General features: G+C 44.3%; 1 protein-coding gene and 1 pseudogene across 3 annotated transcripts in view; both read left to right on the top strand.

Annotated features, from left to right (window-relative positions):
- The window catches only part of Ccdc60 (coiled-coil domain containing 60), a 165,021-nt gene that overhangs the window by 139,012 nt on the left and 11,674 nt on the right, over positions 1-14,335 (top strand). For all 3 annotated transcript variants that reach the window (XM_010604079.2, XM_010604077.2, XM_010604078.2), the window contains 3 exons: positions 619-853; positions 7,279-7,363; positions 12,974-13,045. In XM_010604079.2, coding sequence (XP_010602381.1) covers positions 619-853; positions 7,279-7,363; positions 12,974-13,045 — 392 coding nt within the window. The remainder of the gene's footprint in view (positions 1-618; positions 854-7,278; positions 7,364-12,973; positions 13,046-14,335) is intronic.
- LOC104848268 lies at positions 10,527-11,946 on the top strand (annotated as a pseudogene).

Here is a 14,335-nt window from a genome sequence, read left to right as displayed (position 1 = left end):
CATTTCCTACACATCAGGTGAGGAATGTTCTCTATACTGCGTGCTTCTAGGAACAGGAAATACAAATCGTCATCTTTGAGGTCCAGGCATCAACTTGGTGAAGAAGAACCTGGTACCTAGCGTTCAGGATCAAAAGCTTGATGTAGCTAAAGATATTCACCGCATCTTCTTCTACAATTTAAAAGTCAACCGCAGTAGTTATCACAAAAGAAAAAACAAAACCAGTTCTAGACATACACATCGGACTTCCTGAGCTGACAATGAGCGCTCCCTCAGTAATAAATCCTGTCATATTTACTTCAAATGATACACATTTTAGATTAGCTCACCTTGTTACATAGGTCACCCCAGAGCCACAGTATATTTCACGGTATTTGGAAGGATCCAGAAAGAATTCCCACCCAGAGCCCGCTTTTCCCACCTTCTCTGTCCCTTCCTTCCTTCCTTCCTTCCTTCCTTCCTTCCTTCCTTCCATTTCTTTACCCTTCTCTTCTTCATTCACCCCCTCATTCCCTTTCTCCCCTCTTCCCTTCTACCTTCCTTTCCCCTCCCTCTCTCCATGCCTCCGACCTCTCTGCTTCATTTCTGAAACCCCTCCTTCTTCTACCTTCTCTTTAGACCACCAAATTCAAACTTCCTGTGATTCGAAACACTATCCGCAAGCCAAGCCGGCGAGGCTCCACGCTCAGTCTGTCTCGGACCAGCGGGGGATCCTCCCCGCAGAGCAGCATGATCTCAGGGAACCCTGGCTCCGACGAACCTCAGAGCTTGATCACCCAGGGGACCAGCAGCAAAGACATGGAGGATAATGAACTCTCTTCAACCAAGCCAGATGAAGAACCTCTTCACATCTGTAAGTCCTATCTGAGAGGGGCCTCTACGCCTGGAGGCCTTTACCAGCTCTTCCAGCTCCATCTCTACCCCCGCTCAGAGAGTGGAGATACAGAGGTCCCTGCCCTATTCAATCTTCTTGGATCCCTTTCTTTTCCTTCAGCAGGGATCAGAAATACATTCTATAGTTTGAATTACGCCAAGCCCTTCCTCCTGGGGAAGTGCTCCATGGCCACTTGTTGATCTTTCTGAATTTTAAAACTATTATTTTATTTGCCCCCAGTTTATTTGGAATACTGTCATTTCAATGTGTGACCAATATAAAATTTAGTGAGATAGTTTATGTCATTTTTTTTCATACTGAGTCTTTCAAATTCAGTACCTACGTCTAAACAGCTATGTTGAGGTATTAATTACATGCCATAAAATTCACTCATCTTAAATGTACAATTTGCTAATTTCAGTAAGCTTACAAAATTGTACATCCATCTCTGCAATCTGATTTTAGAACATTTTCATCAATCTAAAAGTAAACCTCATGTCTATTAGCAGTGTGTCTCTCTCTCTCTCGAGCCAGTCACCAAGCAGCCACAAATCTACTTTCTGTCTCTACAGATTTTCCTTTCTTTTTTTTTCTTTTTTTGGTACTGGGGATCCAACTCGGGTCGCTGTGCTTGCAAGGCAGGTGGCAGAACCACTGAGCTAAATCCCCGGCCCCCAGATTTGTCTTTTCTATGATCCCTCCCCCAGAAACAAGGCTTTTCAGCATCCCACAATGTAGGAGACACAGACCTTTTGGAACATCCATTGAACGCTATGGGCCCTTGCTCAAGAAGAAAATTCACCCTTGTGTATGCATACCATTTGTCATATAGTCGGGGCTGGGAAGACTGTAGCCCTCAATCAGATGACAGAATTGTGATTGGATTCTATACGTGGTATCAAGAATCCATTCCCAAAACTTTCTAGCTTAAGGTGGTGTAGCAAAAGGAAATAGGAAAAGAAAGAGGAGGACTCATATAGAAAGACAGAGAAGGGAGAAGGGAGAAAGAAAGACAGGCACCTGAAGAAATTTGCAAAATTATTGACTCTGGTGCCCAGAATATCTTCTTCCTGTGTCCCCATCTGTCTCTCCCCTTGGGGGCATCCAAGCCAAGGCCTGCCTACGTGACCAACATTCTTTCACACTACCTTCAACGTGTCTGGAAACCAAGGCTGGGCAGGGATAACAAGGACTGGGTGTAGCATAGATCCACGGAGGATGGAAAGGAGGTAAAAACAGACTGAGAGTGTGCAGAGGACCCTGCTAGTCATAGTCAAGGGTGGGCAGAAATGCAACTGTCCAGGAAGTGGCTAGGACTCAGAGTAGGAACTGCAGTAAGAAAGCCCCACCACCTTGCCTTCTCAACAGGGGATGAGAAAGGTCCCCAAACCCTGAAAAGCTGTTCTCTGAACACAAGTGTTATCTGAGATAAAAAGGACCTACATACAACCATCAGCAGATATGTGATTCTTCCTGATTTCTTAAATATATAGTTCCTTCAGTACCTATTTGTGGAATGCCTGCTCTGTGAAAGGAACCGAGGTATAGTATGTTTTAGAAGAAAGAGAAAGACTATAGACAAGAACACTAGAAGTAGCAGTGCAGTTGGAAATGCTGAAGACAGACTCCTGATTGAAGTGGGGATGATTTATTCAGGACGATAAAGGAAAGCCCCTCTCAGCTCTAACTTTCAAGCTCAAACCTGAAGAATTGAAGCTGAGGAGGGAAGTAGGTCCAGAGTATTTCAACTTCCTAGTCTCGCTGCCTCTTCTCCTGCCTCCACTCACTTATAAGCCACAGAGAACTTTCTAAGTTAGACATCTAGTACTGTCCATCTTAACATCTATCAATGACTCCTCATTGCTTCTGAATTTCTCCCAGGCTTCCTTTAATTGCCTCAGATTTTCCCACTCCATACCTTAAACGGGGCAGCGCAACCTTACCACCGTACTTCCCTCTTCTCAAACAAGCCATATTCTTACACAATTTACTCTCCTTGAAATCCTCTTTCAGTCTGGTGGATGTTTACTCAACCCTCCAGACCCAGCTCAAATGTTTCCTCCTCTCTAAAGCCTTACCTGACTCCCCTGGGATTCCCATCTTTCAAGTCTCTTAGCATTTGGTTCTTATTGAGTATTTAATAATCTCACTGTATCAGGTGGGAACTACTTTGGGCTAATACAGAGATCTGAAAGAGTGACTTAAAGGAGATCTAAACAACTTTAAGTGAATCCAGAGGCTTTAAAATGAATCCAAAGGTCATCATGAAGCCTATTTCTTCTACTTACTCTACCATCTTCAGTAGGAATCATGATCCAATATGGCTGCCACATTCCAGGTTTAAAGCAGAAAGAAAGTACACAAAATATAAAAGTGCCCACACAGCTGGCATGCTGGTATATGTCTGTAATCCCAGAACTCTGGGAGGCTGAGAGAAGAGGATAGCAAATTCCAGCCCAGCCTGAGTAACTTAGTATCTAGCAAGACCCTGTCTCAAATTTTTAAAAAAATATAGATACAAAGGCTGAGGATATATCTCAGCATAGACACCCTGGACTCAATCCCTAATACTGCAACAAACAAACAAACAAACAAAAGTGCCCAGACTCAGCAGTATTTAAGCAACATTCTCAGAAGTTCCATACTACACTTCTATTGAAATCTCATCATTCAGAAACCTCATCACCAACTCATGTCCAACTGCAAAGGATGCTGGGAAAATTAGCTAGCAAATGTTTCCCTTTCACCACATTAAAAAAAAAAACACATAGTTCTACTGCTAAGGGAAAGGAATGTGAGATCCATGCAGTCATGAATGCCTTACCTTCAGCCTGGTACACAGCAATGGCTACGAAATGCATTTCCATCAGAGATCTACTTCTAGAAAGGAAAATCCTTCTACTTTAGTGCCCTCTTCCTCCATTTATACATTAACTTCCATCCTTTTTGTCAGAGCTTTGACAAAAGTAGATTAATTTCCCAGTCTCTCACTGCCTTCTAAAACTTCCTCAAATTGATTCTGAATTCATGGATCCTATTCTGAGAGCTGCACCATTTGACCAAGGTCTAATTTCCAGGGTGAGCTGCATAATGAAGTCTTTGTACATGCAGATCACTGCAGACAGCACGTTGTGGCCTCTCTGTGGACAGATACCCTTCCTAAATCAATAGCTGGGGAATTCCCAAGAAACTAACACCCACGTCATTTCTTCTGCCAGTCTTGGAACCAGTACAGGAGAAAAATCACTTACATAGGAAATAAAAAATGTGGCCCCTATACCATACAACATTCTCCCTTAAACCAACCCATAAAACAAAAGACCTCTCTTATTTTCCCCAAAAAGAAGAGAAAATGAATTTAAGTCACTTGAAGTTTGAATTCTTAGACAAGCAGGGGTTAGAAGATGGAGGAAGAAAGTCAGTTTCTTTTTTATATGACTTGGCATCTGAGAATCCAGGGTGCCATTTTCTCTGAGCTGTAGGTCACAGCAGTCCACAGCCTCGGGAACTGAGAACCAAGCAGGCTCCTCTGTGTGTGAGTATCCATCATGAGACTGTCTTTGTCAGGGAAACTCCACACTGTAGCATTTGCAGCCTTTCCAAACAAGTCCATTCTCCCAGGGAGCCTTGAGAAGTCCCAAGACTTTGTTCTACTTCACACATGTTCAAGCTCAAATACATGATGCATAATATTTCATAATGGTACCATTCTTCCTCAGAGACATGTAGCTAGCAGGAAAAAAATATGTGGTTTACTGAGCACAAAGCTTTACATGTAATCCTCAGGAGGGATGCCCAGTGTGTCAGGTCACTGGGGCCATTTGCGGTATCCACCCACACCTTGTCTGCTTTGCTGATGGGTAGGATAGAAGGAAGTGGAGCATTGTCCATTGCTGATGCTTGGTTCCCAAGAAAAAAAAGAAAGAAGAGGAACGAGCAATCACTCACTCACTAATAGGCTCCTGTCACTCCTGAAGGATTCTGGGATGTGTGATGACAGCATATGTGGACATGTCAAGACCAAAATGAAAGTTAGATTCAGGAAAAATGAAACCATGTCCACAATGAAGATAGAATGGAAAATGGTTAAATCTTAATATTTATTGTAGCCTAGATGACTCCAAGGTTACTAAGAAGTGACACTCTTTCCCTAACCCTCAGTGAGTGCTTTCATAAACAAGACTGGACACAAATAGTCTTGGGTAGCTCCAGGGTTCAGGCCTCCCTTCCAGATATGGCTTTTGACATCTGGGCATGTGGTAACTACAGGCACCCAGAAGGGGTGGAAAGTGTCTTCACTAGGAAAGTGCCTTTCACAGATCTAGCTCTCTGTCCTCCAGATCCCTAGTTTTTTCTCCTTAGTAAGTTCACTCATCCAATCTGCAACTATGGACTGAGATTCCATGTGTCAAGAGCTCTGCCTGTGCTACCAATAGAAAGACAATTAAAATGTGACCCCTGACATCAAGGAACTCACAGGCTAAAAAAGGGAGACCCACATCTGAACAGCAATTGCCATCCCATAATATCAGTGCTGTAAGGGAGGTCAGGAGAACAGTGTACTGAAGGAGTCTGCAGGTAGACCTATTGCCACGTACTGTGGATGAAGGAAGAGAATACGCTTTCAGAATACCAGAGAATGCAGGAAAATGTGAAAGTTCTAGCAAAAGTTTACAAAACCAACATCAGCCCCTCTACTCTCTCTTCTGAGACAGTAAAAAAACCACCAGTATTTTCTATCATGAGAAAAAATAAAAATCAAAAATTATTTTTACTCCAGCCATGTGGCATGGAGCTAGCCATATAACAGGTCTGCACACTTAGGGATGTGAACAGGTTGCACTGCTGGGAGTACATATTCAAGGTTCTCCCTTCAGTTGCTTAAATTCCATTAATTACCAGTGTAGGATTTTCCTTGATTCCTGGAATTATTTGAAAATTATGTCAAAAGTCCCCTTTTCATTTTCTGGGAAGCCTCTCACCTTCCAATGGTGGTCTGCATGCATAGTTTCTCCTGTTCTTAGTCCAAGCCTCTTTTCTCTCTTGTTTGTAAATCTGAGGGAAAATTCTGGAGTAGACAGTCACTGAGTTACAAGCTTGCACTGTAGCGTTTCAGCACCAAGGACAGCTTCCAACTGGAGGAAAAAGACGTTCTGAATTTCATGGTTTTCTACCAATCTAGTTCCAATTTAGAGAGTACAAATAAGTGAAAGGGCTCGAGGTTTGCACATACATATCAACAGAAAACATGACCATTCACTTGCAATTTCCCATTTTCTTAAAAATATATTTCAAGTTTTGAGAGTGCTGGTGTATTAATTTCTTTAAAAATGCCACAATCCAAGTGCTTAAAGCAACAGAAATTTATCACCTCAAAGTTGTGGATGTTGTACAACCAAGATCAAGGTGCCAGCAGGACCATGCTTTATCTGGAATAAAGGAGGAGCCTTCCTTGACTGTTCTAGCTTCCAGTAGTTGCTGGCGATCTATGGTTTCTAGATCTATCACTCCAATCTCTGCCTCTGACATCACATGGCCCTCTTCCTCCTGTGTGCTTCTCTCTCTTATTATTAGGACACCAGTCATACTGCATAAGGGTGTACTGTACTCTGTGACTTCATCTTAACTCATTATATCCACATTGACTTTATTTCCAAATAAGATCACATTCTGAGTTACTAGAAACTAGGACTTCAGTATATCTTTTGGGAGACAGGATTCAACCCATAACAACTAATTCTGCAGAAGTGTTTCTATGCTGTATAAAAACCAATAAGATTAAGTATGAAAATAAAAGGTAACTAACAGAAGTGGTGGGAACCATGGGGAGCTGGAGAGCACATACTTATCTAAAGGCCACAATCAGCATGCAGCAGGAATGAGGGCAATGAAGCCCCATCTCAGATTCTTTCCCAGACAAGCTAGAGCTCTGAAATTGTATGCAAAACCTTCTAGCTTTAAAAGGTTGGAATACACTTCAAATCTAATGAAATACATTTGTGAGCCAGATTTAGACTGTAAATCACCAGTTTGGAAAGTCAGGCTTATGGAGATCAGAAAGAGTTTCCTGAACAAGATTTCTTCTTGGAATTAGAAACAGTTCTTTCTCATTGCAGCAGAGTTTAATGTGAGTAAAGGAAAAAAGAAAAGCAGCCAAACCCTCCAAGACCTCATAGGCCCATGAGGAGATGTCAAAAGAAAAATGAAAAGTCACTGTAAGATTTTAAGCAGGGCAGTACAAGGTCAGCTTTACAACCTGTGGTGAGCCACCTCATTTGGACCCCAGTGGGATCCCTCTCCAGTTCTGTAACACACAAGACCAAAGGCAACCCCAGTCTGGAGTCTGGCTCCTGCCATGCACAATCCTACTTCAAGTCATGAGTAACCTATTCTGTTCCCATCAGATCTGCAGAAGCTCCTGGAAATGGTTTGGGAAGATGCCCGTAGGACAGTTATGATGGAAAATGAGATACAAAGAAAAGCTCCCAGGTATTTCTCTTGGCAGATAAAAAATGACAATCCTAATGATGATGATATCAACCATAGCAGTTACCATTACTGAGTACTTTCTCTGTGGCAGCACTGTGTTATATACTTTGTTCCTGTGTATTACCTCTTGGGTTTCTACAACAACTCCACAATGTGAGTACTGTTATTTTTATTTTACAAATGAGAGAATGAGGCCCAGAGAGGCTAACTGACTTATTCCGAAGCACACAGCTAGTGAATGGTAAGATCATGACTTAAATTCAGATCTTTCTCATCTCCTCTTTACCACTCCACCACACTGCCCATTGGGAATCCTTATGTTTTTTAATCATTCTTGTCATGAATATTTATGAATATGTGTAGACTCTATAGTAGTTATTACCACAAGAGGTGTGATAAAAGAAGAGTCTGGAAATTTGAGAGGGAAAAAGGTACATTTACCTTGTCTGCGGTGAGGATAGGGATCAGTTTCTTATTCCTTTGGAAGAAACTTCAAGCCAAGATTGGATGAAACAGGAAGCCAAAAATGGTGGGGCACAGACAAGACAGGTGGGGGAAGTGTGTGCAGGCAGCTATGTGTAAGTGTGGTCAGAGAGGACAGTGGCACCTCCAAGGAACAGAAATACATCCAAAACGGGATAGAGAGAGGCATGTACTGGTGTTGGGAATCTCGTTCTAGGGATACTCATCTCAAGGATTCCGGGCAACAGGCATCCTATGAAGTTTGAAGGCAGAAACCAATACAACTGGCTCATTAGAACATGAACCTGGGGTGTCACACTTCTATCAGGAATCCCTGTCTGCGGGACTCCTGACCTCTAAAAGCCTCAGGGAGAATGCAGGCTACAGTCAGAGTTTTCTTCTCAAATGTAGATCCCTGTGAGCAAGCAAGTTGCTTCTTGAAAATAAATGAGGCGGGAGAAGAGGTTCATCATCCCCTTCAGCCTACTGGGATTCGAACAATGACTTATTGGTTATTGTTATTACCATAAGTACAGATCACTGAACACTTTCATGGATCTGTTCACTGCCTCTGCCTGTTAATGATGAATTTACTTGCTGTGGCCTCAACTTCCAATGGGATTCTGGAAGGCGGCACTTGGAAGAACCCAGAGACAATGTTGGCCCGGGAGGCCCATACTGCTGAACCTGACTGGTCAGCATTAGAGGCAGACAATGATTACTATCAGCCCAAGTGGGCCTCTTCTTTTGTAAGAGCTCAGAGCATGAGCAGTGGCTTTGGAGTCAGGGTAACATGGTTCCAAAACCTGGGGCCTTTGGGAAAGTCATTTAGCCTTTCTTTAAACCATCTGTCTTCATCACTAGGACAAAATATTTGGCACCCACAACTTAAAAGAGTAGGAGTTTATTTTTGCTCACAGTTTCAGTCCACAGTGAGCTGGCTCCAAGGCAGAAACTGCACGGTGGAAGGGTAGGGCAGAAGAAAGCTACTCACCCCATGACAGGTAGGAAGCAGAGTAGGAAGATTGCTGCTGGAGGCATGAATACTCCCTTCAGGTCATGGCCCCAGTGACTCACCTACAACCAGGTCCCACTTCCTAATGGCACATTCAACTCCTGAACTCATCGATGGATGAATCCACTGACAAGGGGGTGCCCCGTGATCCAGTCACCTTCCAAGCCTCTGATTCTTTCAGATCTAAGCCATAACACCTCCGTTTGCTCATCTCTACAACGAGACTGTGAAGCGCCAAAGTAGCACCATTGGAACCAAACAGACTAGGAACATCCTCCATCCCATCATTTAACTGCTGTGTGATATTGCTTCGCCTCTCTGAGTCTGATTCCACTTCTGTAAAATGAAGCTCCGTAGCTATCCAAAAGAGTAGTGGTGTGAATTAGATGATGTTCCTCTTGTGAAGTATTTTAAATGTTATGAAAATGAGCCACTTAAAGCATGTAGTGAGATAATCCATTTATTTAACATATTAGCTTGTGCCTGGAGCACAGTAAGCACTCAATAAACAATACTGCTGATGAAGGATGGGAGTTGTGATTACTTTTATTTCCTACATGGTGCCCTGTGAAATCTTTGCAACACCTTGCCAGGACAGGGGCATTAACCATCACTTTGACTCCATTTCAAAGATGGAGCAGAGTGGCGACGAGTGATTTCCACAAAGGTCTTCAAAGACAAAGTCACACTCAAGCCTGGGCCTCAGGAGGCCGTCACATGGGCTCTGCTTCCAATTTAGTGATAACATAACCCTAGTTACAGCAAAAGAACCACTGGAAGTTCCCTTCTTCATTAATTCCTCCAGGAAAGAAATCTCCCTAATCTCTCGCTAAGGCAGCAGCCACAGAAGGCTCACGTAGGAGCTGCAGGAAGACAGGATCATCAGCCAGCTCTGTTCTATCCCCTCACCTGGGAACTGGGGCCTCTTTCTCACTCTACACAACAAGTCTCTTCCCAAGGAGGCTAACGGGAAATCCTGGGGTGTATAGGAACCCTTAAAAGCCAGCCACATCCAGCCCAGCCTCTAAGCCTGACTGGCACAAACACATGGAAGACAACCCACAGCCTTTTCACAAAAATCTGCCAGCAGCCATGTTTCCCAAATATCCCTGGAGAACAAAATGAGCCTGGGGTACCTGTGAAAAATGCAAACACCTAGACCTCACCCCAGAGTCAGAATCTCCAGAGGCAGCTATAGTTTTTAACAAGCACCTCAAATGGGTGGGCACTGTTTCACTGAATGTTGGGGAGCTTTACAGGTGTGCATATGTGTGTTTGTGTGTGTGAGTGTAATTATATAGGGTATGTATATGTATGTATGTGGAGTTCTAGGGGTATGTGTGATTCTAAGGGTGTGTGTGTGTGTGAGATGTGTGTGTAATTCCAGAGTGTGTGTCTCCACACATGCACAGGTAGAATTTAGAGATGGGTACATGTGTGTGTACAACTGTAGATGTAAGGGTATGTGTGTAAGCCTAGGTATTTGAAGCGTGCACTCCAGGGGATGCCCGAGGCCATTTCCCAGGGACCAGCCACCCGCGAGGGGAGGCAGGTCCCACCAAGGCCCGGCTGCTGCAGAGTCTGAGGTGCCAGGACAGGGCGCTTCCCGCTGAGAAGTATCCCCAGCTCTGGGGCCCTTCCAGCTTTCTCTGGCAGTCTGGGAGAGGCTGGGGGCAAGGGGGGCTCATGCGTGGAGTCATGCTTCGGGTGCCCGCACTGGGAGACACGCCTGAAATTGGGAGCAAGGTGACTCTCAGCCTCCCACTTCACCCAGGGAAGCAGGATGGCTGGGCCAAGAGGGGACCATGGGAGGGACACAAGTCACCCAGTCCAATCCACAGTGCAAAGAGTGAATCCATTATAACCCAGGCGGAGAAGAAGGCAGGTTTTGTGATTATTCCCTCAGAAGGGACAGAGAAGACAGACTCTCCAGTACCCCGAGCCTGGTGGCCAGGGAGCTCTGGAACCAACTGGAGACCTCATGGGAAGAACAGCTGTTGGGAACAACAAGAACGTTTAGAAAAAGAAATGAAGGAAGCAAAGAAAATGGTATCAGGACTACAGATTATAAGCCAGAATCATCTGGATCAGAGTATGGAGGAAAGTCAAGACCTAAAGAAAGAACTGCTGAAATGTAAACAAGAAGTCAGAAATTTACGGGAGATCAGGGATGCCCTGCAGCAGAGACTGACTCAGCAGGACACATCTGTTCTTAGCTCAAACAAGAACGACCGTGAGCAACTACAGACAAGGATGAACTGCACAGCCGGCATGTGAATCCGCAGGGGAGGCTAGATGAGAGGAACCGGATCTTGGGAGAACAGGAAAAAGAGCTGGGGCAGAAGGAGCACCTCCTTCAGCAGCACCAGGCCAAGTTGGAGGAAGCACTCAGGAAACTCCTGGATGCTAGTTACCAGCAGGTGGATCTAGAGAAGGAGCTAGAACACAGAGATGTCCTTTTGGCTCATCGTATGAAAAGAGGCAGATGAGGTGGCCAACTGCAGCAGTTACAACTCTCAAAGCAATGGCTTTCTCATTCTAGCAGCAGGAAAAGGACCTGCTTCCATCACTCACAGAGGGACCAGCGACCTGCAGCTTGTCTGAAATGCTCTGCGAAGGCTTCACAACAGCTTCCGTGTCATGACCCTCAGCACCACACCGTCCACAGCTTAGAGAAGGGTATCTCCAGCCTCTTGGAGCGTCTTCACCTCACGGAGACACAGAAGAAACAGGAAAGGAAGGTTCGGGGCAAATCACCCCAAACTCAGGCAGGTAGTGGATACCGGGAGTCTTGGCCACCTCATTCAAAGTTGCCTCACTCACAGAGTTCTCCAGCAGTCAGCAGCAACTGCACTAAAATGCTCCATTGCACTAACCAGTCACTTGTGCCCTTCATGGTCAGTATACCAAAGAGGTTGCAGGAGGTGACATTGAAGGGTTTTAAAGTAACTGTTGGTTGGGTAGGGAAACACTGGTATCACCTCAAAGTGCTAGATCCTGAGTTTGGCACTGTCAAAGAGGAGGTTTTCATGATGATGATGATGCCATCCCTGGATGGGAAGGAAAAATTGTAGCCTGGGTGGAAGAAGACCATGGAGAGAATTAACCCTGAGGATTGAAATCTGGTTACTCTCCGGCTGCTTCACTCAGGAAAGGGGACTAAAACCAGAGTGCACCAAGACATTTCTAAATTATGCTCCCAGTATCAAAGCTTTTCCAAGAGTGAAGGCTGTAGGCCAGCCCTGTTTCTGTGCCTAGCTTACCTGGTACTGAAAATCCCTATCCAAAAGTAGACCCTGGGTTCATCTGGAATTCCTCGTCTGTGGGAACGGTGCTTTGTTCCACATTGAGGACAATAAACTGAAAGCCTTGACCAATGGGGATGAGTGATCCTGCTCCTGTGGGATCACTGTGGCTGCTATTATCTGGAACCTGGGGATTGGATGCATCACAGAATTAACTTAATTGGCCTCAGTGGTTGCACCAATCAGAGTCCCTGCATTTGTACTCACAGACAAGGCAAAAGTACCAACTGTTCTGCTCCTTTGCAGATACTACAAACTAAGAATGACTCATGAGGTAGTGCCAAAGGTGGAAGATACTCTTCAGTAATCATTCGAACTGGACATGAATGATGCTGAATCGTCGATGGGTTGGAAAAAGGGGCTGCCCATATTGTGCTGTGCTACGCTAACACCATGAGACCTTGGGCCACCTCTTCTGCTCTTAACTGATTCTGCAGCTTGTCCTTTAGCTCACGTAAAATATATTTCACGTACTACTAAAAAAACCAGAATTCTATGGGGTGTGTGTGTGTGTGTGTGTGTGTGTGTGTGTGTGTGTGACTCTTGAATGCATGTGCATATTGTGTGAATCTAGGGGGTGTGTCTATGTGTGTGTATAGTGTGAAATGCAGCATCTGGAGCCCTCCTCCAGTTTCAGTGAATCCAGGTCTCTGGAACCACGGTCCAGGATCTGTGCTCTTACCAAATTCAGGGAGTTCCTATGACAGGGAGCTCTGAACATCCCGCTCTAGAAAGAGGACCCCCCATCCTCTGTTCTCCTACTCATACCAGCTGCCACAGGAGCGTGATGTGTTCAGCATTTTGTTGACAGTCTCTCTTGCTTTGCAGCCTCTTGTCCGTGATCATCCAGCACAAGAGTGATTCTATCTTGAAGGAGGGGCAGGCCACCCACAAGTCAAGGTAGGAAGGCCTGACACCCACAGCAGGCGGATTGGGAGGCCCCTGCCCATTACAGGGCTGCTGCGGAGATGCCCCTCCCCAGGCCATGGCGGGAGGAGCAGAGAGGGGCCTTTCTCCTTGTGACCTCACTGGAATCAAACCCCTTCATTCAAGAGGCTGGGTGTGAGCATCCAGGCAGTTCTCCCAACAATTATATGCCAGAAATTTAAAATCCCCCAGTGATGGCAAGCTGTTTGGAGGTTATAATACAGGATTACCCCTCTGCTCTTTTTTTTAAGATAAAATTTTATCCTGCATATTTGAGGTTTACAACACGATGCTTTGGGTTGCAGATGGAATGTCCATCCCCTCTTGAGTGATCTGTAATGGAGAAGTGGAAGGCTTCCCTCAGCTGACTTACTCATTTAGAGAATATTCCTAGATCTCCTCTACGTCCTAGGAATTGTACTAGGCTTTGAGGTTTCAGTAGCAAACAAACAAATGCAATCTTCCCTCGCCGATTTCACTGTCCAGATCTTCTTCTTATTATTATTATTATTAATTAAGTTTATTGGTACATTTTAGGTATACATTATGATGACACTCATCACTGGGACTTTGTACCTGAACATGTCACACCTTGGTTCTTATTTTTTTCCCCATTCCCCTGCCCTCCCTTCAACCCCTCCACCCATCCCTCTCTATTTACAAAGACTTGGTTTCCATTTTTCTCATATTTTTTCTCTCTCTCCTCTTTCCTCTCCCCCACCCCACCCCCACTTCCCCTTCTAATCCCCTTTGGACCTTTCTTCCTGTTTCCCATTATCTGTTATACATTTTGGTCCTCATTTACACTTTCAGTTTCTCACACCAGAGAAACAATTCAGTATTTACACGTGTGTCCTATTTACTTCACTTAAGAGTATGGACTCCATGCGCATTCATTTAGCTATAAATGTCTCTAGTTTGTCATTCTTTATGGCTGAGTACGTCTGGATCTTTTTCGCTCTATGGATTCTTTATCAGTTGAGAAAACCTGCAGATTCCTTTCAGAAAAAATATTTTAAATATATACCACAAATTAGAATTTGCTGAAATATCTATAGCAATAAAGATTACTATGTTACAACCCAATTTGGGACATAGTAATAAGACATAACAGCAGGTCTAATAACTATTCTAATTTTTGAGTAGTGTTGAGTGTAAACAATTCTTCAAAATACTTCCCACAGTTGTAATCTGATATGCAAATGCCTATGATTTCTATTTCAGTTAAGGGCTAGATGAATAAAGATGAAGGTTTTTGTCCCC

The sequence above is a fragment of the Fukomys damarensis genome, unplaced genomic scaffold, assembly GCF_012274545.1.
Source record: "Fukomys damarensis isolate Sample0158 unplaced genomic scaffold, DMR_v1.0_HiC HiC_scaffold_12, whole genome shotgun sequence".
Classification (NCBI taxonomy): domain Eukaryota; kingdom Metazoa; phylum Chordata; class Mammalia; order Rodentia; family Bathyergidae; genus Fukomys; species Fukomys damarensis.
The sequence above is the reverse complement of the archived record's forward strand: the minus strand, read 5'-3'. Positions and strand labels throughout refer to the sequence as shown.